The sequence below is a fragment of the Esox lucius genome, chromosome 11 (genome assembly GCF_011004845.1).
Source record: "Esox lucius isolate fEsoLuc1 chromosome 11, fEsoLuc1.pri, whole genome shotgun sequence".
In the NCBI taxonomy this organism is placed as follows: Eukaryota; Metazoa; Chordata; class Actinopteri; order Esociformes; family Esocidae; genus Esox; species Esox lucius.
Window position 1 is genome coordinate 7,357,563 of NC_047579.1, and position 21,215 is coordinate 7,378,777.

Sequence of the window (21,215 nt, forward strand, 5' to 3'; positions counted from 1 at the left end):
GTTACAACTTTATCTCAAAGTCCATGTGATTTCATTCAATATCATTTGTCAAGATATAACACTAGGTTCAAGTGGTTCAAACATTGATATAGAAAATAAAAGTGTATTTGCTTTGACTACATGTTGAAAAAGTGCTCTAGTCTGATAATGCTTGTACCAATTATGTAAAATTAAATGTTGTTTTCCAATACCATTTAATTGTATTTTATTTGAGGATTAAAATTGTTTGATAACATACAACTGAAATACATGTTTTGGTTGCAGTCCAGAATGAGACACAGGTGGTTTGAAAGCTGCTGAGTGCAGTTATAATACAGATACATGCATACATACACATGCACAGTCATACTCACTATGCCTGCCATGGTCAGTTTTTGAGTAGCCATTGCTTGGTTATATGTGATACAGTAGAGGGTCATCATTAGGAGGTTGATGGTTGAGAATGCTGCTTATTGCAGTTACAATATAGTTGATATGAGCTCTACATGTTACAAAGTGAAACAGGCCTCCCTTTTGAACATTTATTTTTATCCAGTATTACCATTTATCCAGTTTCCATAGATTCAACATGTAACACAAATGTGAACATGCTGTGTAAGGTACATTGTGCGGTTGGACCTGTGAGCAACAACTTGAGTGACAGCTAAACTGTTCTGAAGGTCCTTTGCTGAGACCTGTGGGTTCCACTGTGTAGATCTGAACAGTTTTCATACAAATCATTGTGATGTTTTCTTCTTCCATTGACTTGCACTGTTCAATTTAACAACAATCTTCTAGAAAGTTGCAACTGGTAACTGGAAGTGTTGCATTTTCTATAGCCTGTTGCAGAAAGGTGGCAAGTTTCAATTTGCATCATGTTGAGGTCAAGTCAACATCTGTTTACAGAAATATAAAAAAAATAAGAAATTCTCCATTCCGACTCTAACCTTATTTTACTGAACGTAATATATCTTACAAAATCCCCTGCCTAAAATTGTCTACATAGTGTCCTGAGACCAGGCTGCAACATCTGAGCAAGAATACTTCATGCTATAGCGTGCAGTTCACAAGGTGGTACTTGTTATCACTAAACTGCTTGATGCATTTGTTGTGTTCCTTGGCCATTTAAGGGTTCTTAAGATCAAGTATGCTTTTTATGTGACCGCAAGTAATTAGCAAAAAATACTTGGTCTATTTTTAATATGCATATACTAGGCCTAGGCAGTATACATAATGCATTTTTTCCTATAGGAATCCCGAATGCATGTCTCCATCAGAGCCCCTGGGAGAACATGAGGGGGTTATGTGAATAGGAAGTCATTTCACGGCATTCATGTTCAGGTTTTTGATCATTCAATTCATACAAGGAGCCCTACAACCTAGGTGTTCCATGGATGTAGTCCATGTGTAGGCAACAACTGAACTCTCTTAATTGTTTTCACGTTTAGACATTTGTACTTGTCCTTACATGTCAATCATACTACAAATAAAAGAAGAGTCTGTAAGCCAAAATAGAGAACATAGGACAAGAACACTGCTCTCACGAATTTACAGTCGGCAATACGCTGCCAACAAGCCTCCCTGGCTTTGTTGGCCGCCACGGTTTTAGATTTCTTTAAACTCATATCCTTTCTATATAAAACATGCTTCCAGGAAAGAAGACGGAGCACAACCCATTGTGCAAAATTCAGCTTGCGTTGCCAAACGCGCTCCTTTTAGGCAAACAAACACAAACTCCAGTAAGTTAACACAGAGACAACGAACAAACAACTAAATCACAGTTGTAGCACCGTTTAACACCACTTTAGGCTTTCAGAGTTTGTCAATCTTGACTTTCCTATGTCGATATATTTCTGTGTGTAATTGTCACAAGGTTCTCTTGCTACTTAAACACAACTGGAAATGTCCAGATGACCTCACAGGGATGATGACTGAATATCTTATCCTGACATTCTTCTATATTGGTTACACATGGAGCAGAGCACAGTCATATTAATATACCGTAGATGAGGACTGACATCAGACTGGGAGCTGGAATCATTAGGTATCGTCTTGATCTGCAACACAGCCAGGAAAACTTTGGGCAGTGGCAGCAACGAGTCTTTAGAGCCTGGTACTCAGGAGGTGTGGGCCAAGACCTCCTGTCCTCCTAAGTTTGAACAGAGCAGGAAACAAGAAAAATTTAGAGACTGCATTCTTTAGGTTTATAAGGTTTTACAGTGGAAAAAGAGAACATCACCCTACCAAGCCGAGTATTGCCAGCAGAGTTTACCCTAATTGCACAATGGGCGCAACGGAGAGACAATAACAAGCCAGTGATTCCGCCTCCGAATGGCATTGGAGGGAGGGCATCCCAGTGGCGATGAGAGCCCACCTGGCAAGACAGCAAGGGTGGACAGTATCAAGCCTACTGGTCACCTTCACACCCCCGGGCCAGACTACACTTAATCATAGACCATGCTGGAGAGATGAGTCTTTAGTAGAAACAATCCTGTCAATCAACTCCAAGCAAGCATTTCCCAAATGACAAATACATTAAACGTTTACATTCCCAACACGTTACAAAGTGCAAATACATGCACTAACTCAAGTTACATAATTTATAAAGCAACCTGCCAGTCACAGCAGATAGTTTAGACACAAAGCATTGTTAAAAAGAGTTATGTAAGGGGTGCAGTGAAGCAACTAACTTGAATCAAATAAGCTTTTAAATACTAATGTGGATTGTCCTTAACCATGTTAGCTTCACTTTTTATAGAAAGAAACATATATATTTTCATATTAAACTAAATGCAAAAAATGTCATAAAATAATAATAGTTATCTTTTTTCAGATAACATTAATTACATAACTGATAATGTTTTAAGATAAATAAGTTAACATTTTGCTACGATGGTTGTTTATTACAGTTGCTTTTTCTTGGGGTCCCCAGGGACCCCAGTTGGTAGTCATTGTATGTTAAATATGTTGGTAGGATTAGGGTTAAAATAGTTTTTAAGTAAGGGGCGCAGTGAAGCAACAAACTTGTATCACAGCTGTGCCCTTGATCAGCGTATCCTGGGGGTCAAGCTAAGGATGTTGCAAACTGACAAAGGGACCCAGAGTGGATCTCAGAAAAATGTCATGGTAGAGCAGAATTGTGATACCAAACCAAACGGCTTAAGGACACGTCTCTGAATCAGCTATTCTAACTTTACTGCTGTGGAGATCTTGAGATGAGATAGAACCACAAATACAAAAAAGATGCAATAAAAAACTGTCACATGAGTTGGATGATGTCCGGTAGTCCAGGATGCACGGCAGGCTGTAATCAATGCTTCATTTGTGCCGGATCCAGACGGATCCGTATCCGGGACCTCTGAAACCAGGCCCGTCAAAAGGGTTCATCAGCTGTGGTGGAATACTGACAGTTAGCAAATCTTCCAAATACTGTCTAAAAGAATCCGATTTTATTATCCTTTTTTCTATAATCTGTGGTAGTGTTGATGGCTATGATCTGATGATGTTATTGTGTAGTTAGTTAGTTATTTGGTGCAATACCTGAATTGTAATAAGAGATTAGTTTGTTTGTCGGGGTAATTTAATAATGTGGGCACAGACCAGTTTTACCAGTGAGGACAATTATGGATGTGTTAAGGCACAGGTGTCAAACCGGTTCCACGGAGGGCCGAGTGTCTGCAGGTTTTCGCTCTCACCTTGTACCTGATTGATTAATGAGTTCACTAATTGGTTAATTTCTACCCCCACCTGGTTGTTCAGGTCTGATCTGGGAACCAATTTAAAGGAAAACCCAAAGACCTGCAGACACTCGGCCCTCCGTGGAACCGGTTTGACACCCCTGTGTTAAGGCATTGTGTTAATTGTATTTATCTTTAATACTTATTTACCAGCAAATATGTGAGGCTTTTTCTCAGTTATTTCAGGACCATGCTGTTGTTGTAACTCGTTCGAACAGGCACCTAGTTCCTTCCAAAGATTTACAGGATCCGCTTTCTCTTAGGAATCCTGGACCTATACATTTACAAATGAAGCACAGGCCATAAGGTTATCCAATTTTGTGAAAACTTCCCACACAGGCCCACAAATGTCTGGGTCTATTTGTGATAACGTTGAACAAAACAGCAACTGAGGTTACAGAATGAACACGTTTACAACAATGTGCTTCCTAGCTGAAAGAAACCAGGCAAGCCTAGTTCAGCCAGCCCACAATTTGAATTGATGAATGTTGTTGCCCTCACTGGATTCAAACCCCAGACTCCCACGTGAGAGGCTATGTCTTTTACTACGCCACAAAGATATACGCTTGCTGAGTGTTGGTACTGTGTCTTGACTGCCAAGGTTTTGTCTATCCTGAATGTTGACTGTGATCAGTAAATGTATCATATTTGGAAAAACATACTAAACCCAAGCAGTGTTTCCTTGTAGGATGCAAGTCTTGGGGAACTAAGAAACCAGGCAAGCCTAGTTCAGGCGGCCTGCAATAAAAAGCATTAAGTGTTGGCACCCTCCCAAGATTTAAACCTAGGTTACCCACATGAAAGGCTGTGTCACAACGCTATACATTTGACAGGTTGGTACAGCCTCTTGACATTATATAATTTTGTCACGCATTAATATCATGTCAAGTTAGACAAAATTAAGTAGTGCTAAACTGAGTAACGTTTCTTATTAAGTTTACCTCCACCACAAATAGCATCTAAAACAGCCACTGGCCGTTTTAAAAGCTTATTAGCCAGTAATATGTTGCTAGACACCATAAGCATTGTGTTAAACTGAGTAACATTTCCTATTAAGTTTACCTCCACCACAAATAGCATCTATGAACTGTGTGGCTTTTGCCACAGGCTGTTTTAACAGCTTATTAGCCATTCATGAATGAAATTGATACAATAACTACTGTATCAATATAGGTCACGATAACAGACTTTTTCATCAAGTGAAAAGACGAGAGAATCGTGTAGCCAGTGAAGTGTTTGTCTATCCTGAACAAACCCTAATATCCAGCAGAATATCCTGTTTTATTTTAGGCTTCCTATTACATAGCTACTGAAGGATGTAGCTAGCGAAGCTTTTGTCTGTCCTGAACAAATACTAAGGCAAAATGTGTTTTGACTGGGACAGGAGTCAAACGCTGGACCTGTTGTTCCGTAGGCCGCGTCTCTAACCACATTTAACAAGTCATCCACTTATTCAGTCAGTCACTCAGTCAGTAAGAGACATTCACTCTTCTAGGCCGACTCAGTTTATGCGGTCCGGTAAAAAAGAACAAATTAATAGAGCAGTTCATTCATCACGTTTGCGAAAACAGTAAATCCAAACAGTATTTACCTTTTCCTGCTTGCTCCAAGTCAGACGTAACAATGTGTCTGTCTCATGCAGTTTGTCATGGACAACAAAGCGCTAAGACGATCATGTATGGAGACGGCCATTTGGGTCTGTATGTTCTCTTTTTTCAATCAGCCATGGAAGAGAAACCTTGAGCTGCTTCTGCTGTGCGGCTTCAGTGTTTTCTGTAGTGGACGCAGCCTAATGTCCCACACGCAGTTGGAATCACATTGCAGATGGGACATGGCATGGGTGGTCAAACTAAGTGCAAAGTCTAAAACTGAGACATTCGGTAAGTGCTTTGATGACAGAAGCAGATCTGTCTCAGTAAGTTTTGGAGCCGCCAGAACAGCTACAACGAAACTTGGTTATAGATTCAATACATGATATTCCCTCATTTGGGACTTTGATGATGGTGCTGGAAAGCTTTTGATAACAATTTCAAACCATATTTATTTATCTTTCCTGTAAAATTCATGTCATACCTGTCACTGTTCCAGTTGAAACACAGCAGTCTTTGACTGAAGCTCATAACACTTACTGTTAATCACCCCCGTCATGCCAGTTATCCTTGCCATTTTGCTCATTTAAATTGGCCGTTCCAGATGTGGATGGTCTGGAAAGAGAGTGCGCTCAGTCTCTGACGGAAATTACCATGTGGGTTAATCCATTATGTGTTTGGAACAGATCAATTCTTCTGGGAGCTTGGCTTGAACTTTTTATTTATACACAATCAAAATCAAATGATTTTTACTGTTATCATATTCATATTTGCATACAGTTTATTATGACTTTATTTTAGAATCTGTTTGCCTACTTAAAAATACGGGTGCCTAGCAAATGGCACGATTGTGTCAGTAAAACAGGTTTAACGTTTACAATTAAATGTCCTGTGGTTTGTCTTGATTCTGTCAATTTCACTGTACAATACATAGTTCTGATCGCACCTCGCACCTGTCCCAATTTATTAGAAGGGAGAATTCTTAAAATATCCCAATTCTTTGGCGGCCCTATAACTACTGAAAGTAATAGCCATAACCCAATAAAGTTTAAAATAAAAACATATGACAGTCAGGTAAATGCTATATTACCTGTGCATACCGACAGAACGGCAAATTCTAACCTCTCAGAAACACTGAGGTAAACATGGTTCTACAGACATTTGCTGTAAACATATTTAACTGTTAAAACGTGCATTCTTCACTGATAACTAGGACGTTTCAAAATATTCTACAGGTGCTGGTCATAAAATTTGAATATCATCAAAAAGTTGATTAATTTCAGTAATTCCATTCAAAAAGTGAAACTTGTATATTATATTAATTCATTACACACAGACTGACATATTTCAAATGTTTATTTCTTTTAAGTTTGATCATTATAACGGACAACTAATGAAAATCCCAAATTCAGTATCTCAGAAAATTAGACTGTTACTTAAGACCAATACAAAAAAATTATTTTTAGAAATGTTGGCCAACTGAAAAGTATGAACATGAAAAGTATGAGCATGTACAGCACTCAATACTTAGTGGGGGCTCCTTTTGCCTGAATTACTGCAGCAATGCGGCGTGGCATGGAGTCGATCAGTCTGTGGCACTGCTCAGGTGTTATGAGAGCCCAGGTTGCTCTGATAGTAGCCTTCAGCACTTCTGCATTGTTGGGTCTGGCGTATCACATCTTCCTCTTCACAATACCCCATAGATTTTATACAGGGTTAAGGTCAGGCGAGTTTGCTGGCCAATTAAGAACAGGGATACCATGGTCCTTAAACCAGGTACTGGTAGCTTTGGCACTGTGAGCAGGTGCCAAATCCTGTTGGAAAATGAAATCTGCATTTCCATAAAGTTGGTCAGCAGCAGGAAGCATGAAGTGCTCTAAAACTTCCTGGTAGACGGCAGCGTTGACCTTGGACCTCAGAAAACACAGTGGACCAAAACCAGCAGATGACATGGCACCCCAAACCATCACTGACTGTGGAAACTTTACACTGGACTTCAAGCAACGTGGATTCTGTGCCTCTCCTCTCTTCCTCCAGACTCTGGGACCTTGATTCCCAAAGGAAATGCAAAATGTACTTTCATCAGAGAACATAACTCAGCAGCAGTCCAGTCTTTTTGTCTTTAGCCCAGACGAGACGCTTCTGAGGCGGTGTCTTGTTGAAGAGTGGCTTGACACAAGGAATGCGAAAATTTAAACCCATGTCTTGCATACGTCTGTGCGTGGTGGTTCTTGAAGCACTGACTCCAGCTGCAGTCCTCTCTTTGTGAATCTCCCCCACATTTTTGAATGGGTTTTGTTTCACAATCCTCTCCAGGGTGCGGTTATCCCTATTGCTTGTACACTTTTTTCTACCACATCTTTTCCTTCCCTTCGCCTCTCTATTAATGTGCTTGGACACAGAGCTCTGTGAACAGCCAGCCTCTTTAGCAATGACCTTTTGTGTCTTGCCCTCCTTGTGCAAGGTGTCAATGGTTGTCTTTTGGACAGCTGTCAAGTCAGCAGTCTTCCCAATGATTGTGTTGCCTACAGATCTAGACCGAGAGACCATTTAAAGGCCTTTGCAGGTGTTTTGGGTTGATTAGCTGATTAGAATGTGGCTCCAGGTGTCTTCAATATTGAACCTTTTCACAATATTCAAATTTTCTGAGATACTGAATATGGGGTTTTCATTAGCTGTCAGTTATAATCATCAAAATTAAAAGAAATAAACACTTGAAATATATTAGATGGTGTGGAATGAATGTAAACAAACTTTTTGATTATATTCAAATTTTATGACCAGCACCTGTATATTAGGCTGGACAACTTTTACAACCTTTGATTTAATAAAGAATCACACCGGGGGGTTGGGGGGGTATTTCACAAAGCAGGGTTAACATTCTGAGTTGAAACCACAACTCTGGGTTGACCGTGACAATGCGTGAGGATTGAATAGTAACTGAAAAAAATGAAAAGTCACATCTCAAGTCTTTCACTCATTAAACATCTATATATATGCGTGCATGTAGGTGTAACATCAAGCTCAGAGTTCATTTATCAAATGCACCAAATAACACAGCGTCATTCTGAACAATGACATGGCACACATCTACATAGGAAGAACTAAGAAATATATAAAGCATAAATACAGCAATAATATACATAAAAATGTAATGTAGGATGGAAAATATGAACTATAAGAATCTAAAACAAAAATCCAGAAAATCACATTGTATGATTTTTAAGTAATTAATTTGCATTTTATTGCACTGCAGAAAAGCATCCCCAAAGAATGATGTTTCCACCTCCATGCTTCACGGTTGGGATGGTGTTCTTGGGGTTGTACTCATCTTTCTTCTTCCTCCAAACAAAGCGAGCGGAGTTGAGACCAAAAAGCTCTATTTTTGTCTCATCAGACCACATGACCTTCTCCCATTCCTCCTCTGGATCATCCAGATGGACATTTGCAAACTTCAGATGGGCCTGGACATGCGCTGGCTTGAGCAGGGGGACCTTGCATGCGCTTCAGGATTTTAATCCATGACGGCGTAGTGTGTTACTAATGGTTTTCTTTGAGACTGTGGTCCCAGCTCTCTTCAGGTCATTGACCAGGTCCTGCTGTGTAGTTCTGGGCTGATCCCTCACCTTCCTCATGATCATTGATGCCCCACGAGGTGAGATCTTGCATGGATCCCCAGACCAACGGAGATTGACCGTGTGAATTTCTTCCATTTTCTAATAACTGCGCCAACAGTTGTTGCCTTCTCACCAAGCTGTTTGCCTATTGTCCTGTAGCCCATCCCAGCCTTGTGCAGGTCTACAATTTTATCCCTGATGTCCTTACATAGCTCTCTGGTCTTGGCCATTGTGGAGAGGTTGGAGTCTGTTTGATTGAGTGTGTGGACAGGTGTCTTTAATACAGGTAACGAGTTCAAACAGGTGCAGGAAATATAGGTAATGAGTGGAGAAAAGGAGGGCTTCTTAAAGAACTAAACTAAAAGGTCTGTGAGAGCTGGAATTCTTACTGGTTGGTAAGGGATCAAATACTTATGTCATGCAATAAAATGCAAATTAATTATTTTTTAAAAACGTACAATGTGATTTTCTGGATTTTTGTTTTAGATACCGTCTCACACATTTGAAGAGTACCTATGATAAAAATTACAGACTTCTACATGCTTTGAAAGTAGGAAAACCTGCAAAATCGGCAGTGTATCAAATACTTGTTCTCCCCACTGTATAATATGTGTAATATGCCTATGAATGGTGCATACAAAATAATATTCTAATGTACATTAAATATACATAGAAATACATCAGAGCATTTGGAATGTTCATGTGTGATCAGTATGATCATAGATCAGTGTTGCTGGTTGAGGAGTCTTATGGCCTGAGGGAAAAAAGTAGTTTGTAGTTTGTAGCTGTAGTTTTGATGTTCTGTGGTTTCCTAAGGCATCGTGTACAGTAGATGCTTTGCAGGGAGGGAATATGGCACCTGATGACACGCTCCGCAGACTTCACCACCCTCTGGAGGGACTTGTGATCGGAGTGGGGGGCGTACCAGGCTGTAATGCAGCCTGAGATGATGCTCTCAATGGTGCACCTGTAGAAGTTGGTGAGAGTTTTTACAGAGATGACAAACTTCTTGAGTGTCAGTAAGTATAGTTGCTTTTGGTAAGTTTTCACTGCTGAGTTCGCTGGCCAGAGCGGCCCTGGGAGAACAAACTTCATTCCAAGCTAGAGATCTTTTAAAACCTTTAATTTGATATAATAATCACACCGACATTCGTCAAAATCCTGCAAACAAAAAACACAATTTTATCACACTCTTTTTAAAAACATCACAAACGATATTCCATTCAAGGCAGGACAACTTTAAAAACCTTTGATTTCATAAAAAAAATCCCACCTAGATTTTATACAAAAATTTAATTTCATTATTTTTTAGAAAAATTAATTGCAATATAGTAGTGTTTTTCAGGTATTTATGTCTGTTTTCTTATAGTTATGACAGGCAGAGTAACTGTCATTAAAGTTCAGACTCCAGTCATTGTATTCAAGACAATGGTCATCACCCCTTTTTTTCTTTAAATACATTATGAAAGATTTGCTCAAATACAAGTCATACATGAAATAGAACAACACTATACATTTTCAGACAATTATCCCTAGAAAAAAACTATCCAAAACAAGGTTTACTTCATAAATATTTATACACATTAATTAATATAGTATGAATATAATCCAAAGGCATGTTTACACTCTCACTCAAACACTTACTCATCCATACTCCAGTCAAACATACCCACTCAAATAATAAAATACTCTTAACACGATCTGATAATTCATATTTTGCAGTGCCATGGCGTTCTCTTTTTAAGTTTACTATCTATTGTTTTTCTTTTTAACTCCGTTACAATCTGTCTAAAAACAGTGTTTTTTCAAATCTATAACAGTTTCATGTTTTACCGTAATACTTCTCATTAACCTGAAAAAAATTTTTCCCTCTCCATTGCTAAATCCTCTGTAAATATACAATACATGCATGAATAGTTGCATTTGAACATTAAAACAAAATCCTGCCATCTTATTACTATGACACATCTGGAACCCATTAGCAGAGTAAAGTTGCAAGCTTAAATACATCGTGACTTCCTTGGAACACGATGTGTAACTAAACTTTTAACCAAGCACAAATTAATCAATAATCTCAAGTAATCCACATAAAACAAAAGAAAATTCAACACATTGAAAATAACAGAAATAAACAAAACATTTTTTATCAAAGCTGTAACACAGCAAACAATGAGATTATTGATCAATCTGATAATGAAATGCCATCTAGACAACTAATGGGGTAAAATGGGCCACATATTCTTCTACCCCTACCAGATCTTAGATAGCTGTGCTGTCTATACTGGTAACTGCATATCAAACATTATTTTAGCAGTTTTTAGGAATATCAAAGTGATTAAACTGTAAAAGGTCATGATATAGTGACTGGCCAACTTCATGGCCTAGGTATCAAAAGGTCGGGTTGGAACACAGGAACACACAATGACGACAAAGAAAACAGAAGTTATTTTTTTAACAAGCTTGCAGGAAATATTTCATACCGACATAAGCAAATATAGAAGGATTTAAAATTAAGAAAGACACATCCAGTATAAAGTGATACGAACAACCCAACCCCTCCTACTGTTTCCCCTTTCATGTCACCAACTCATTCTGTAAGTCTCTACCAGGCTATGATGTAACCCCATGACCTTGGGTGCTTCCTCACTCCTAGGCAGCTGGGCTTCTGTCTCTGATAAACTGGTAACAGTGAAGTCTACCTAGCACCAACACTGTCTGTATTTCTCCATTAACACACTCCTGATCAGTCATCGACCTAGCTTAATACTCATCCAGGCTCTGTTCTAATAACTTTCCACTCATGGATACAGTTGGAATAATAATGTAATAATTCTGTAAAGAAATAAATTACATTTTAAATAAAATGGTTTGACAGACATGGGTTGCAGAGAAAGAGTCAACTTTGAGTTGTTTCTTAATTGACAAAAAGGAAGATATTGTCATTTTGGAAATGGGACTAAATATCTAGGTCAAATTCTAATATCACACCTTTTTTTTTTATGTTGTTACGTATAAATGTGCTCAAACATTTGCATACCATTGAATAATTGGTAATATATGTAAAAAATTAAGAAAACACAAGTAAGTTTAGGCATAACACCTCTAATTTCTTATGGGATTCATATTCAACTGTAGGTTTTAACAGAATAGCTAAATGTTTTACTGACCCCTGTTCAAGTCTGCATACCCTTAGTTCTTAACACTGTGTATTGCCCCCTTTAGCATCAATGACAGCGTGCAGTCTTTTATAACAGTTGTCTATGAGGCCCAAAATTCTTGCAGGTGGTTTAGCTGCCCATTCGTCTTGGCAAACTGCCTCCAGGTCATGCAAAGTCTTTGGTCGTCTTGCATGAACTGCATGTTTGAGATCTCCCCAGATTGGCTCGATAATATTAAGGTCAGGAAACTGTGATGGCCACTCCAGAACCTTCCCCTTTTTCTGCTGTTACCACTGGAGGGTCAACTTAACCTTGTGCTTATGGTCATTGTCGTGCTGGAAAGTCCAAGAGCGTCCCATGCACAGCTTTCATGCAGAAGAATGCAAATTGTCTGCCAGTATTTTCTGAGAACATGCTGCATTCATCATGCGCTCAACTTTCACAAGATCTCACACACCCCTAAAACATCAGTGAGCCACCACCATGCTTCACAGGGGGGGATGGTATTTTGTTCACTTATAGGCCTTGTTGACTCCTCTCCAAACAAAGCTCTATTTTTGGTATTGTCACTCATTCAGATGGCTTTTTCATTTGTGGGTATATCCAGAAAGACTCTGGAAGTCTGTCAAATGTTCAAAATTAATCAACAGTGCAAAATGTTCAATATTATTGTCCAGAATGTATGTGCTGGTGAACTTTAAGGTGACCTAATTGAGAGAAACTCTTCCCACAGTCAGAACAGGAGTAAGGTTTCTCACCTGTGTGCACTCTCTGATGACTAATCAGTTCAAACGCTGTCATAAAACACTTACCACAGTCAGAACAGGAGTAAGGTTTCTCACCTGTGTGTACTCTCTGATGTCTATTAAGTTCAGACAATGACATAAAACACTTACCACATTCAGAACAGGAGTAAGGTTTCTCACCTGTGTGCACTCTCTGATGTCTAGTAAGTACAAATGATGTCATAAAACACTTCCCACAGTCAAAACAGGAGTACGGCTTCTCTCCCGAATGTATGCGCTGGTGAACTTTAAGGCTACCTGATTGAGAGAAACTCTTCCCACAGTCAGAACACGAGTATGGCTTCTCTCCCGTATGTATGCGCTGGTGACCTTTAAGGCTATTTATTCGAGAGAAACACATCCCACAATCAGAACAGGAGTAAGGCTTCTCACCTGTGTGCACTCTCAAATGAACAGCAAGTGCAGATGAAGAAGAAAAACTCTTCCCACAGACAGAACAGGAGTACGGCTTCTCTCCAGTGTGCACGCGCTGGTGAACTATAAGGCTACCCAATTGAGAGAAACTCTTCCCACAGTCAGAACAGGAGTAAGGCTTCTCTCCAGTGTGTATGCGTTGGTGAGCTTTAAGGCTATCCATTTGAGAGAAACACTTCCCACAATCAGAACAGGAGTAAGGAATCTCACCTGTGTGCAGTCTTTTATGAGTAGAAAGATCAGATGACCTTTTGAAAGAATTCCCACAGTCAGAACAGGAGTAAGGCTTCTCTCCAGTGTGTATGCGTTGGTGAATTTTAAGGCTATCCATTTGAGAGAAAAACTTCCCACAGTCCAAACAAGAGTAAGGTTTCTCACCTGTGTGCACTCTCTGATGTCTAGTAAGTTCAGATGATTTCATAAAACACTTCCCACAGTCAGGACAGGAGTATGGTTTCTCTCCTGTATGTATGCGCTGGTGACATTTAAGGCTATCCATTTGAGAGAAACACTTCCCACAGTCAGAACAGGAGTAAGGCTTCACACCTGTGTGCACTCTCTGATGTCTAGTTAGTTCATAAGGTCTAATGAATGCCTTTCCACAGTCATAACAGGAGTAAGGCTTCTCTCCAGTATGTATGCGCTGGTGAGCTTCCAACCTACTTAACTGAGAGAAACTCTTTGCACAAGCAGAACAGCAGAAAGGCTTCTCACCTGTGTGCACTCTCTGATGAACAGTAAGTGCAGATGAAGAAAGAAGACACTTCCCACAGTCAGAACAGGAGTAAGGTTTCTCTCCAGTATGTACCTTAATGTGTATTTTCAACACTGCTATGGAGGAGAAATGTTTTTCACAATGGGGACAGAGGTGAGACTTATCGTTGTAGTCTTCCTGTTGTTTCTCTCCAAGTGTCTCCACTTCAGGAAACCCATCTGTGTGACAGACAGAATATAAGGCCACATTTCAGGACACAATATAATCAAGGTTTCAAGCAACAAGCAGTATTCTGCAGTGAAGTGACACAGAACTTAATACTGCAGTAAGGGTACATTAATCTTTACATTATTTTGTGGCAAGAGACCCTTTGGACAGCTTTGAGACAAAACCGTTTTAAGTAACCCTGGAATTAACCATGCATGCAGACTTAACAACCATCAGATAAAGAAAAACTCAAAACATTTGCTGATGGGTGGAGAGCAGGATGTTATGTTTGAATGAAGGCAAAAGTTTCAAATAAACATTAAAATTATGCCACTGACACGCTGTGACACTGTCTGGAGGCCAAAAGAAACCTGGACAATTTGTTTACTACGCTTTTCTGAGTAGAATCCGAGTCTAAGGCCTCAGTGATTGAGAGGGCCCACATTTTGTTACAAAGACAACAGTTTAGGCCAGGGGTGAGCTAATTAAGGCCTTCAAGGCAATTCGATCCTGTAGTAAAATACATTTGAGGGAAAGTAAAACCAGCCGATTCTCATACATCAGAATCTGAATTTACATTATTTAGACATTATAAGGGACATGCAGTTTAATGTTTTCATTATTGCCTTTTTAGTCTGTAAATCATTTATGACTAACAAATTACAAAACAAATGTCGTGCAGATATTTCTGACCCTGTCCCTGTGAGCAACTTTGTGGGAGAAGAGTCATTCTCACTTGTCCAAGACAAAAAATGTACTAAGAACTAATTAGGGGTTCTTCAGTAGGAGAAATCCTTTGTTATTATTGTTGTTATTATTATTATTATTGGTGTCAAAAAAGGCCATGGTGAAAAATGCTAAACTTGAATACTGTTAAAACCGTTTGATCTATAATGCCATTTGACCTACAATGCTGATTATTTTGGACCTGCCTATTTTCTCATGATGAATAAAAATGCCTCAAGTAACCATAAAGTCCTTTGGCACATGGGTGTCTTAAAAAATGCCTCCCTTAAATCGTTTCAGGAATAAGAGAACTCGCAAAATGGTGGACAAAATGGCTGACTATTGTACAATATATTTTCTGCGTCGCACAAAGACACGGCGGTTGCAACCAAAGATCTCAAATTTTGACTCATCAGACCAAAGCACAGATGTCCACTGGTCTAATGTCCATTCCTTGTGTTTCTTGGCCCAAACAAATCTCTTCTGCTTGTTGCCTCTCCTTAGCAGTGGTTTCCTAGCAGCTACTTGACCATGAAGGCCTGATTCGCGCAGTGTCCTCTTAACAGTTGTTCTAGAGATGTGTCTGCTGCTAGAACTCTGTGTGGCATTCAGCTAATCTCTAATCTGAGCTGCCGTTAACCTGCGATTTTTGAGGCTGGTGACTCGGATGAACTTATCCTAAGCAGCAGAGGAGACTCTTGGTCTTCTTTTCCTGGGGCGGTCCTCATGTGAGCCAGTTACGTTGTAGCGCTTGATGGTTTTTGCGACTGCACTTGGGGACACATTCAATGTTTTCGCAATTTTCCGGACTGACTGACCTTCATTCGTTAAGTAATGATGGCCACTCGTTTCTCTTTACTTAGCTGATTGGTTCTTGCCATAATATTAATTCTAATAGTTGTCCAATAGGGCTGTCTGCTGTGTATCAACCTGACTTCTGCACAACACAACTGATGGTCCCAACCCCATTAATAAGGGAAAAAATTCCACTAATTAACCCTGACAAGACACACCTGTGAAGTGAAAACAATTTCAGGTGACTACCTCATGAAGCTCATTGAGAAAACACCAAGGGTTTGCAGCACTATCAAAAAAGCAAAGGGTGGCTACTTTGAGGAATCAAAAATATAAGACATGTTTTCAGTTATATCATACTTTTTTGTTAAGTACATAATTCCATATGTGTTCATTCATAGTTTTGATGCCTTCGGTGAGAATATACAATGTAAACAGCCATGAAAATAAAGAAAACGCATTGAATGAGAAGGTGTGTCCAAACTTTTGGCCTGTACTGTTTGTTTTGTATTTTTTCCAAGTCAAACAGTTTGCGATAGTTTGACTATAATTGGTGTTCAAACAATTCTAATTAAATTATTAAATGAAATCGTACACTACCTTAACCACAATGTATTTAAAATGCATTGGTTTGTTATGAAAAATAATGCAATTTAACAATTGCATTTTAAGTATAACTTTTTAATGTATATAAATCTAACCATTAAAACATAATACAATCTGAAAAGCATAATTCAAATGCTTTCGGACCTGTGAACTGTGACCGGGTGTACCATAGAACAGCTAGACATTGAGAGGCAGCCTGGACATTAGGGAGCAGTTACTGACCGTTTTGCACTGTATGGTCATTTTATTCATGTTTTATTACATTCAGCAGTATGCACAACATGCACTCATTCAGGCTTACTAGCAATTAGTATGTAACTCAATGCATTTCTTTATTTCTGTGAAGTTTAAAAAAAAAAGGCTAATGATAATTAGACCTCTGTCTGTGAAGCAGAAATATTCATCAAAATAGATATGATGAAAGGTGTTTTATGGGCTCTAATTTGACCAAGTGGTTTATACAGGGTGCGGCTATAAAAGGGGAATTACGGTGGTCTGAGTAGATAGAACAAATGTGTGTGCTTGAGAATTTAGGCCTGTATTATATAAAACTATTTTAATAAATACATTTGGCTTGTGTGTTGCAATGACTTGTGTTTTGCGATGATTGATGGATTGCTTCTGTGGACAGGTCTTTTATACATGTAACAAGCTGAGATTAGGAGCACTCCCTTTAAGAGTGTGCTCCTAATCTCAACTCTTTACCTGTATAAAAGACACCTGGGAGACAGAAATCGTTCTGATTGAGAGGGGATCAAATACTTATTTCCCTCATTCAAATGCAAACCAATTTTTTTTTTGTTATTCTGTCTCTCACTATTCAAATAAATCTACAATTAAAATTATAGACTGATAATTTCTTTGTCAGTGGGTAAACATACAAAATCAGCAGGGGATCAAATAGTTTTCCCTCACTGTATATTATTTATGAAGAGGTGTTTGTCTCTATGATGTAAATATTATTTTTGAAAAAAACAAGTAGGTATGGTTATACATAAATAGCTACCAAAAATTGTAAAATAAATCTACAAACTAGGCAACAGTCATCTTCAGCATGATGTGGTTTTCCATCCGGTCATATATATTTATACGCACTACAGTCATGGTCAAAAGTTTTGAGAATGAAACAAATACACATTTTTACAGTCTGCTGCCTGTTTTTATGAGGGCAATTTGCATATACTCCAGAATGTTATGAAGAGTGATCAGATCAATTGCAATTAAGTGCAAAGTCCCTCTTTTCCACAAAAGGACCACTCTCTCTCATTAACACAGGTGAGAGTGTTGACGAGGACAAGGCTGGAGATCACGCTGTCATGCTGACTGAGTTAGAATAACAGACTGGAAGCCTAAAAAGGAGGGTGGTGCTTGGAATCATTGTTCTTCCTCTATTAACCATGGTTAACCAAGGAAACATGTGGCATCATCATTGCTTTGAACAAAAAGGGCTTCACAGGCAAGGATATTGCTGCTAGTAAGAATGCACCTAAATCAACCATTTATCGGAGAGAGGTTCAATTGTTGTGAAGAAGGCTTCAGGGCGCCCAAGAACGTCCAGCAAGCGCCAGGACCATCTCCTAAAGTTGTTTTAGCTTTTGGATCGGGGGAAACCACCAGTGCAGAGCATGCTCAGTAATGGCAGCAGGCAGGTGTGAGTGCATCTGCAAGCACAGTGAGGTGAACACTTTTGGAGGATGGCCTGATGTCTCGAAGGGCAGCAAAGAAGTCACTTCTCTCCAGGAAAATCATCAGTGACAGACTGATATTCTGCAAAAGGTACAGGGATTAGACTGCTGAGGACTGGGGTACAGTCATTTGGTCTGATGAATCCCCTTTCCGATTGTTTGGGGCATCAGGGAAAAAGCTTGTCTGGAGAAGACAAGGTGAGCGCTACCATCGGTCCTGTGGCAAGCCAAGAGACCCTTCATGGGTGGGGTTGCTTCTCAGCCAAGGGAGTGGGCTCACTCAACATTTTGCCTAAGAACACAGCCAGGAATAAAGAATGGGGCCAACACATCCTCCGACAGCATCTTCTCCCAATCATCCAAGAACAGGTTGGTGACGGACAATGCCTTTTCCAGCATAATTGAGCACCTTGCCTTAAGGCAAAGGTGATAACTAAGCGGCTCTGGGAACAAAACATCCAAAATGTTGGGTCCGTGGCCAGGAATCTCGCCAGACCTTAATCCCATTGAGAACTTGTGGTCAATCCTCAAGATGCGGGTTGACAAACAAAAACAAATACTCCAAGCACTGATTATGCAAGAATGGCCTGCCATCAGTCAGGATGTGTCCCAGAAGTTAATTGACAGTATGCCAGGGCAGATTGTAGAGGTCTTGAAAAATAACGGGCAATCAAACAGACTCCAACCTCTCCACAATGACCAAGACCAGAGAGCTGTGTAAGGACATCTGGGAGAAAATTGTAGACCTGCACAAGGCTGGGATGGGCTAATGGACAATAGGCAAGCAGCTCGGTGAAAAGGCAAAAACTGTTGGTGCAATTATTAGAAAATGGAAGAAGTTCAAGATGACGGTCAATCTCCCTTGGTTTGGGGCTCCATGCAAGATCTCACCTCGTGATGCATCAATGATCATGAGGAAGTTGAGGGATCAGCCCAGAACTACATGGCAGGACCTGGTCAATGACCTGAAGAGAGCTGGGACCACAGTCTCAAAGAAAACCATTAGTAACACACAATGCCGTCATGGATTAAAATCCTGCAGCACACGCAAGGTCCCCCTGCTCAAGCCAGCGCATGTCCAGGCCGTCTGAAGTTTGACAATGACCATCTGGATGATCCAGAGGAGGAATGGGAGTAGGTCATGTGGTCTGATGAGACAAAAATAGAGCTTTTTGGTCTAAACTCCACTCGCCGTGTTTGGAGGAAGAAGGATGAGTACAACCCCAAGAACACCATCCCAACCGTGAAGCATGGAGGTGGAAACATCATTCTTTGGGGATGCTTTTCTGCAAAGGGGACAGGACGACTGCACCGTATTGAGGGGAGGATGGATGGGGCCATGTATAGCGAGATCTTGGCCAACAACCTCCTTCCCTGGGACAAAATCCCTCCTGTAATGTGTTCAAACCTTGTCAAGAACTACAGGAAACGTATGACCTCTGTAATTGCAAACAAAGGTTTCTGTACCAAATATTAAGTTCTGCTTTTCTGATGTATTAAATACTTATGTCATGCAATAAAATGCAAGTTAATTACTTAAAAATGTGATTTTCTGGATTTTTGTTTTATATTCCGTCACTCACAGTTGATGAGTACCCATGATAGAAATTACAGACTTCTACATGCTTTGAAAGTGGGAAAACCTGCTAAATCGGCAGTGTATCAAATACTTGTTCTCTCCACTGTAATAGCAAGCAAGCAAACAATTTATACATAGAAGCAATTCAAAGTGATTTACAAAGAAAAAGAAAATATAAAAACACAATAGCATAAAAACAAATACTCAAATGAAAACATCAAAACAACATCATAATAATAAAACAGAATAGGAAAATAGAAATAGAACAAAAATGAGATAAAATATAGGATACTGACATCTCTGGTAAAGTCAAGATCATAACAAATTAGGATGTTTAGAAATGGAATCATAAAGCTACTGGCTGATTTGTACTGTTGGGTGTATATTAGGTCTTTCATTCTGTCTTTCTGTCACTTGTTCACCATGACAGTGGGATGTACTGTCCACTCTTTTGCTTCATGGCACACCAACTGATTGCTGTCCACCAGTCTTCTTCCACTCCCAGTAATCATGACTGTCTCACCCTTCTCTCGCTCTCTTAATTTGTTTGAAAAGGTCTCTGCTTTTAACTGGAGTTGAGTTCACAGGAATTATTTTTATTTAGTACTGAGTTTACAATATATGCAACTCTGCATACATTTTCTAGAAGATTCTCTCCCCCTCCCCTTCTCACCCTCCCCCTCCCATTTTATTTTTCAAAATAAAAGCCATCATTTAAATATATAGGGTAATATAGTTAATATAGTCTGTTCATTTTATGTTTAATGTCCATTCTAATGTTATTCTTGTCTGTTCTTTTTCACAGACTAGATTAACTATATTGCCTTATACATTTCAATGATGTATTTTATTGTGATAAAGAAATTCTGAGTGCTGCCAGCATAATATCCGGCTGCTAAAATAACGCTAATGAAGCCTTGAATGGCCATCACTACAGACAGAAAACACATTTTGTTTCACCAGTTTAGGCTATCCCTACTTCACATGAGGAAACGTTTATCAATTTTCCATGTTAATTCGCGTAATTAGCATTATTTAACTACTAGGATGTATTTTTTTAACCCTTCGTGTCACATACATGAAACATTTGGATTTGTATGTTTTAGCTATAAAAATATTTAGAAAAACTATGTATGTACAAGTGGAACGTATGGATGTGAAATTAATGCTAATGTAATTTTAAATGTGCAGTGGAAATTTTTTAAATGTACAGGAAATATACATGTATGATGTATGTACAAGTGGTATAAGTGGGAAATTGTTGTGCAGGTACAAGGGGCAGTTCCCAATACTATTCTGAATTCGCAATCAAGGAAAATTGGTGTAAGGTAGCTAGCAAGCACAACACATTTTCTACTAGTTTCATATTGCCTTTTTATATTGTTTGTTTGCCAACATCTTTTGCTTAATTACTTCCATCAACCACAACTTTTGGGGCTTACTCAGCAGATGCCCAATTTATTCTTCCTGTTTGCTTTTAGTTCTTGCACTGACTTCTCTATTCCATTTTGCTCCTTACACCATTCCCTGTTAGTTTTTTTGAATAACTTCTAAATGGTGTGTTGTATATTTGTATTCCTGTTTTTATTTTGTTTCATCCAT

The 21,215-nt window shown here is 39.2% G+C and overlaps 2 protein-coding genes across 7 annotated transcripts in view; one reads left to right on the forward strand and one right to left on the reverse strand.

The window, feature by feature from the left end:
• The window catches only part of LOC109615482 (zinc finger protein 501-like), a 1,152,720-nt gene that overhangs the window by 353,899 nt on the left and 777,606 nt on the right, over positions 1 to 21,215 (forward strand). The window lies entirely within an intron of this gene.
• Positions 843 to 21,215, reverse strand: part of LOC105008779 (zinc finger protein 271-like) — a 172,247-nt gene continuing 151,874 nt past the window's right edge. For 3 of the 6 annotated variants that reach the window (XM_029123505.2, XM_020050791.2, XM_010864262.3), the window contains exon 3: positions 12,433 to 14,233. In XM_029123505.2, the coding sequence (XP_028979338.2) occupies positions 12,747 to 14,233 (1,487 nt within the window). In that variant the 3' untranslated portion in view covers positions 12,433 to 12,746. Of the gene's footprint in view, positions 2,129 to 9,646; positions 9,890 to 12,432; positions 14,234 to 21,215 lie in introns of those variants that run through there. The other 3 variants (XM_020050793.3, XM_010864263.3, XM_034295498.1) reach the window with 3 other exon arrangements.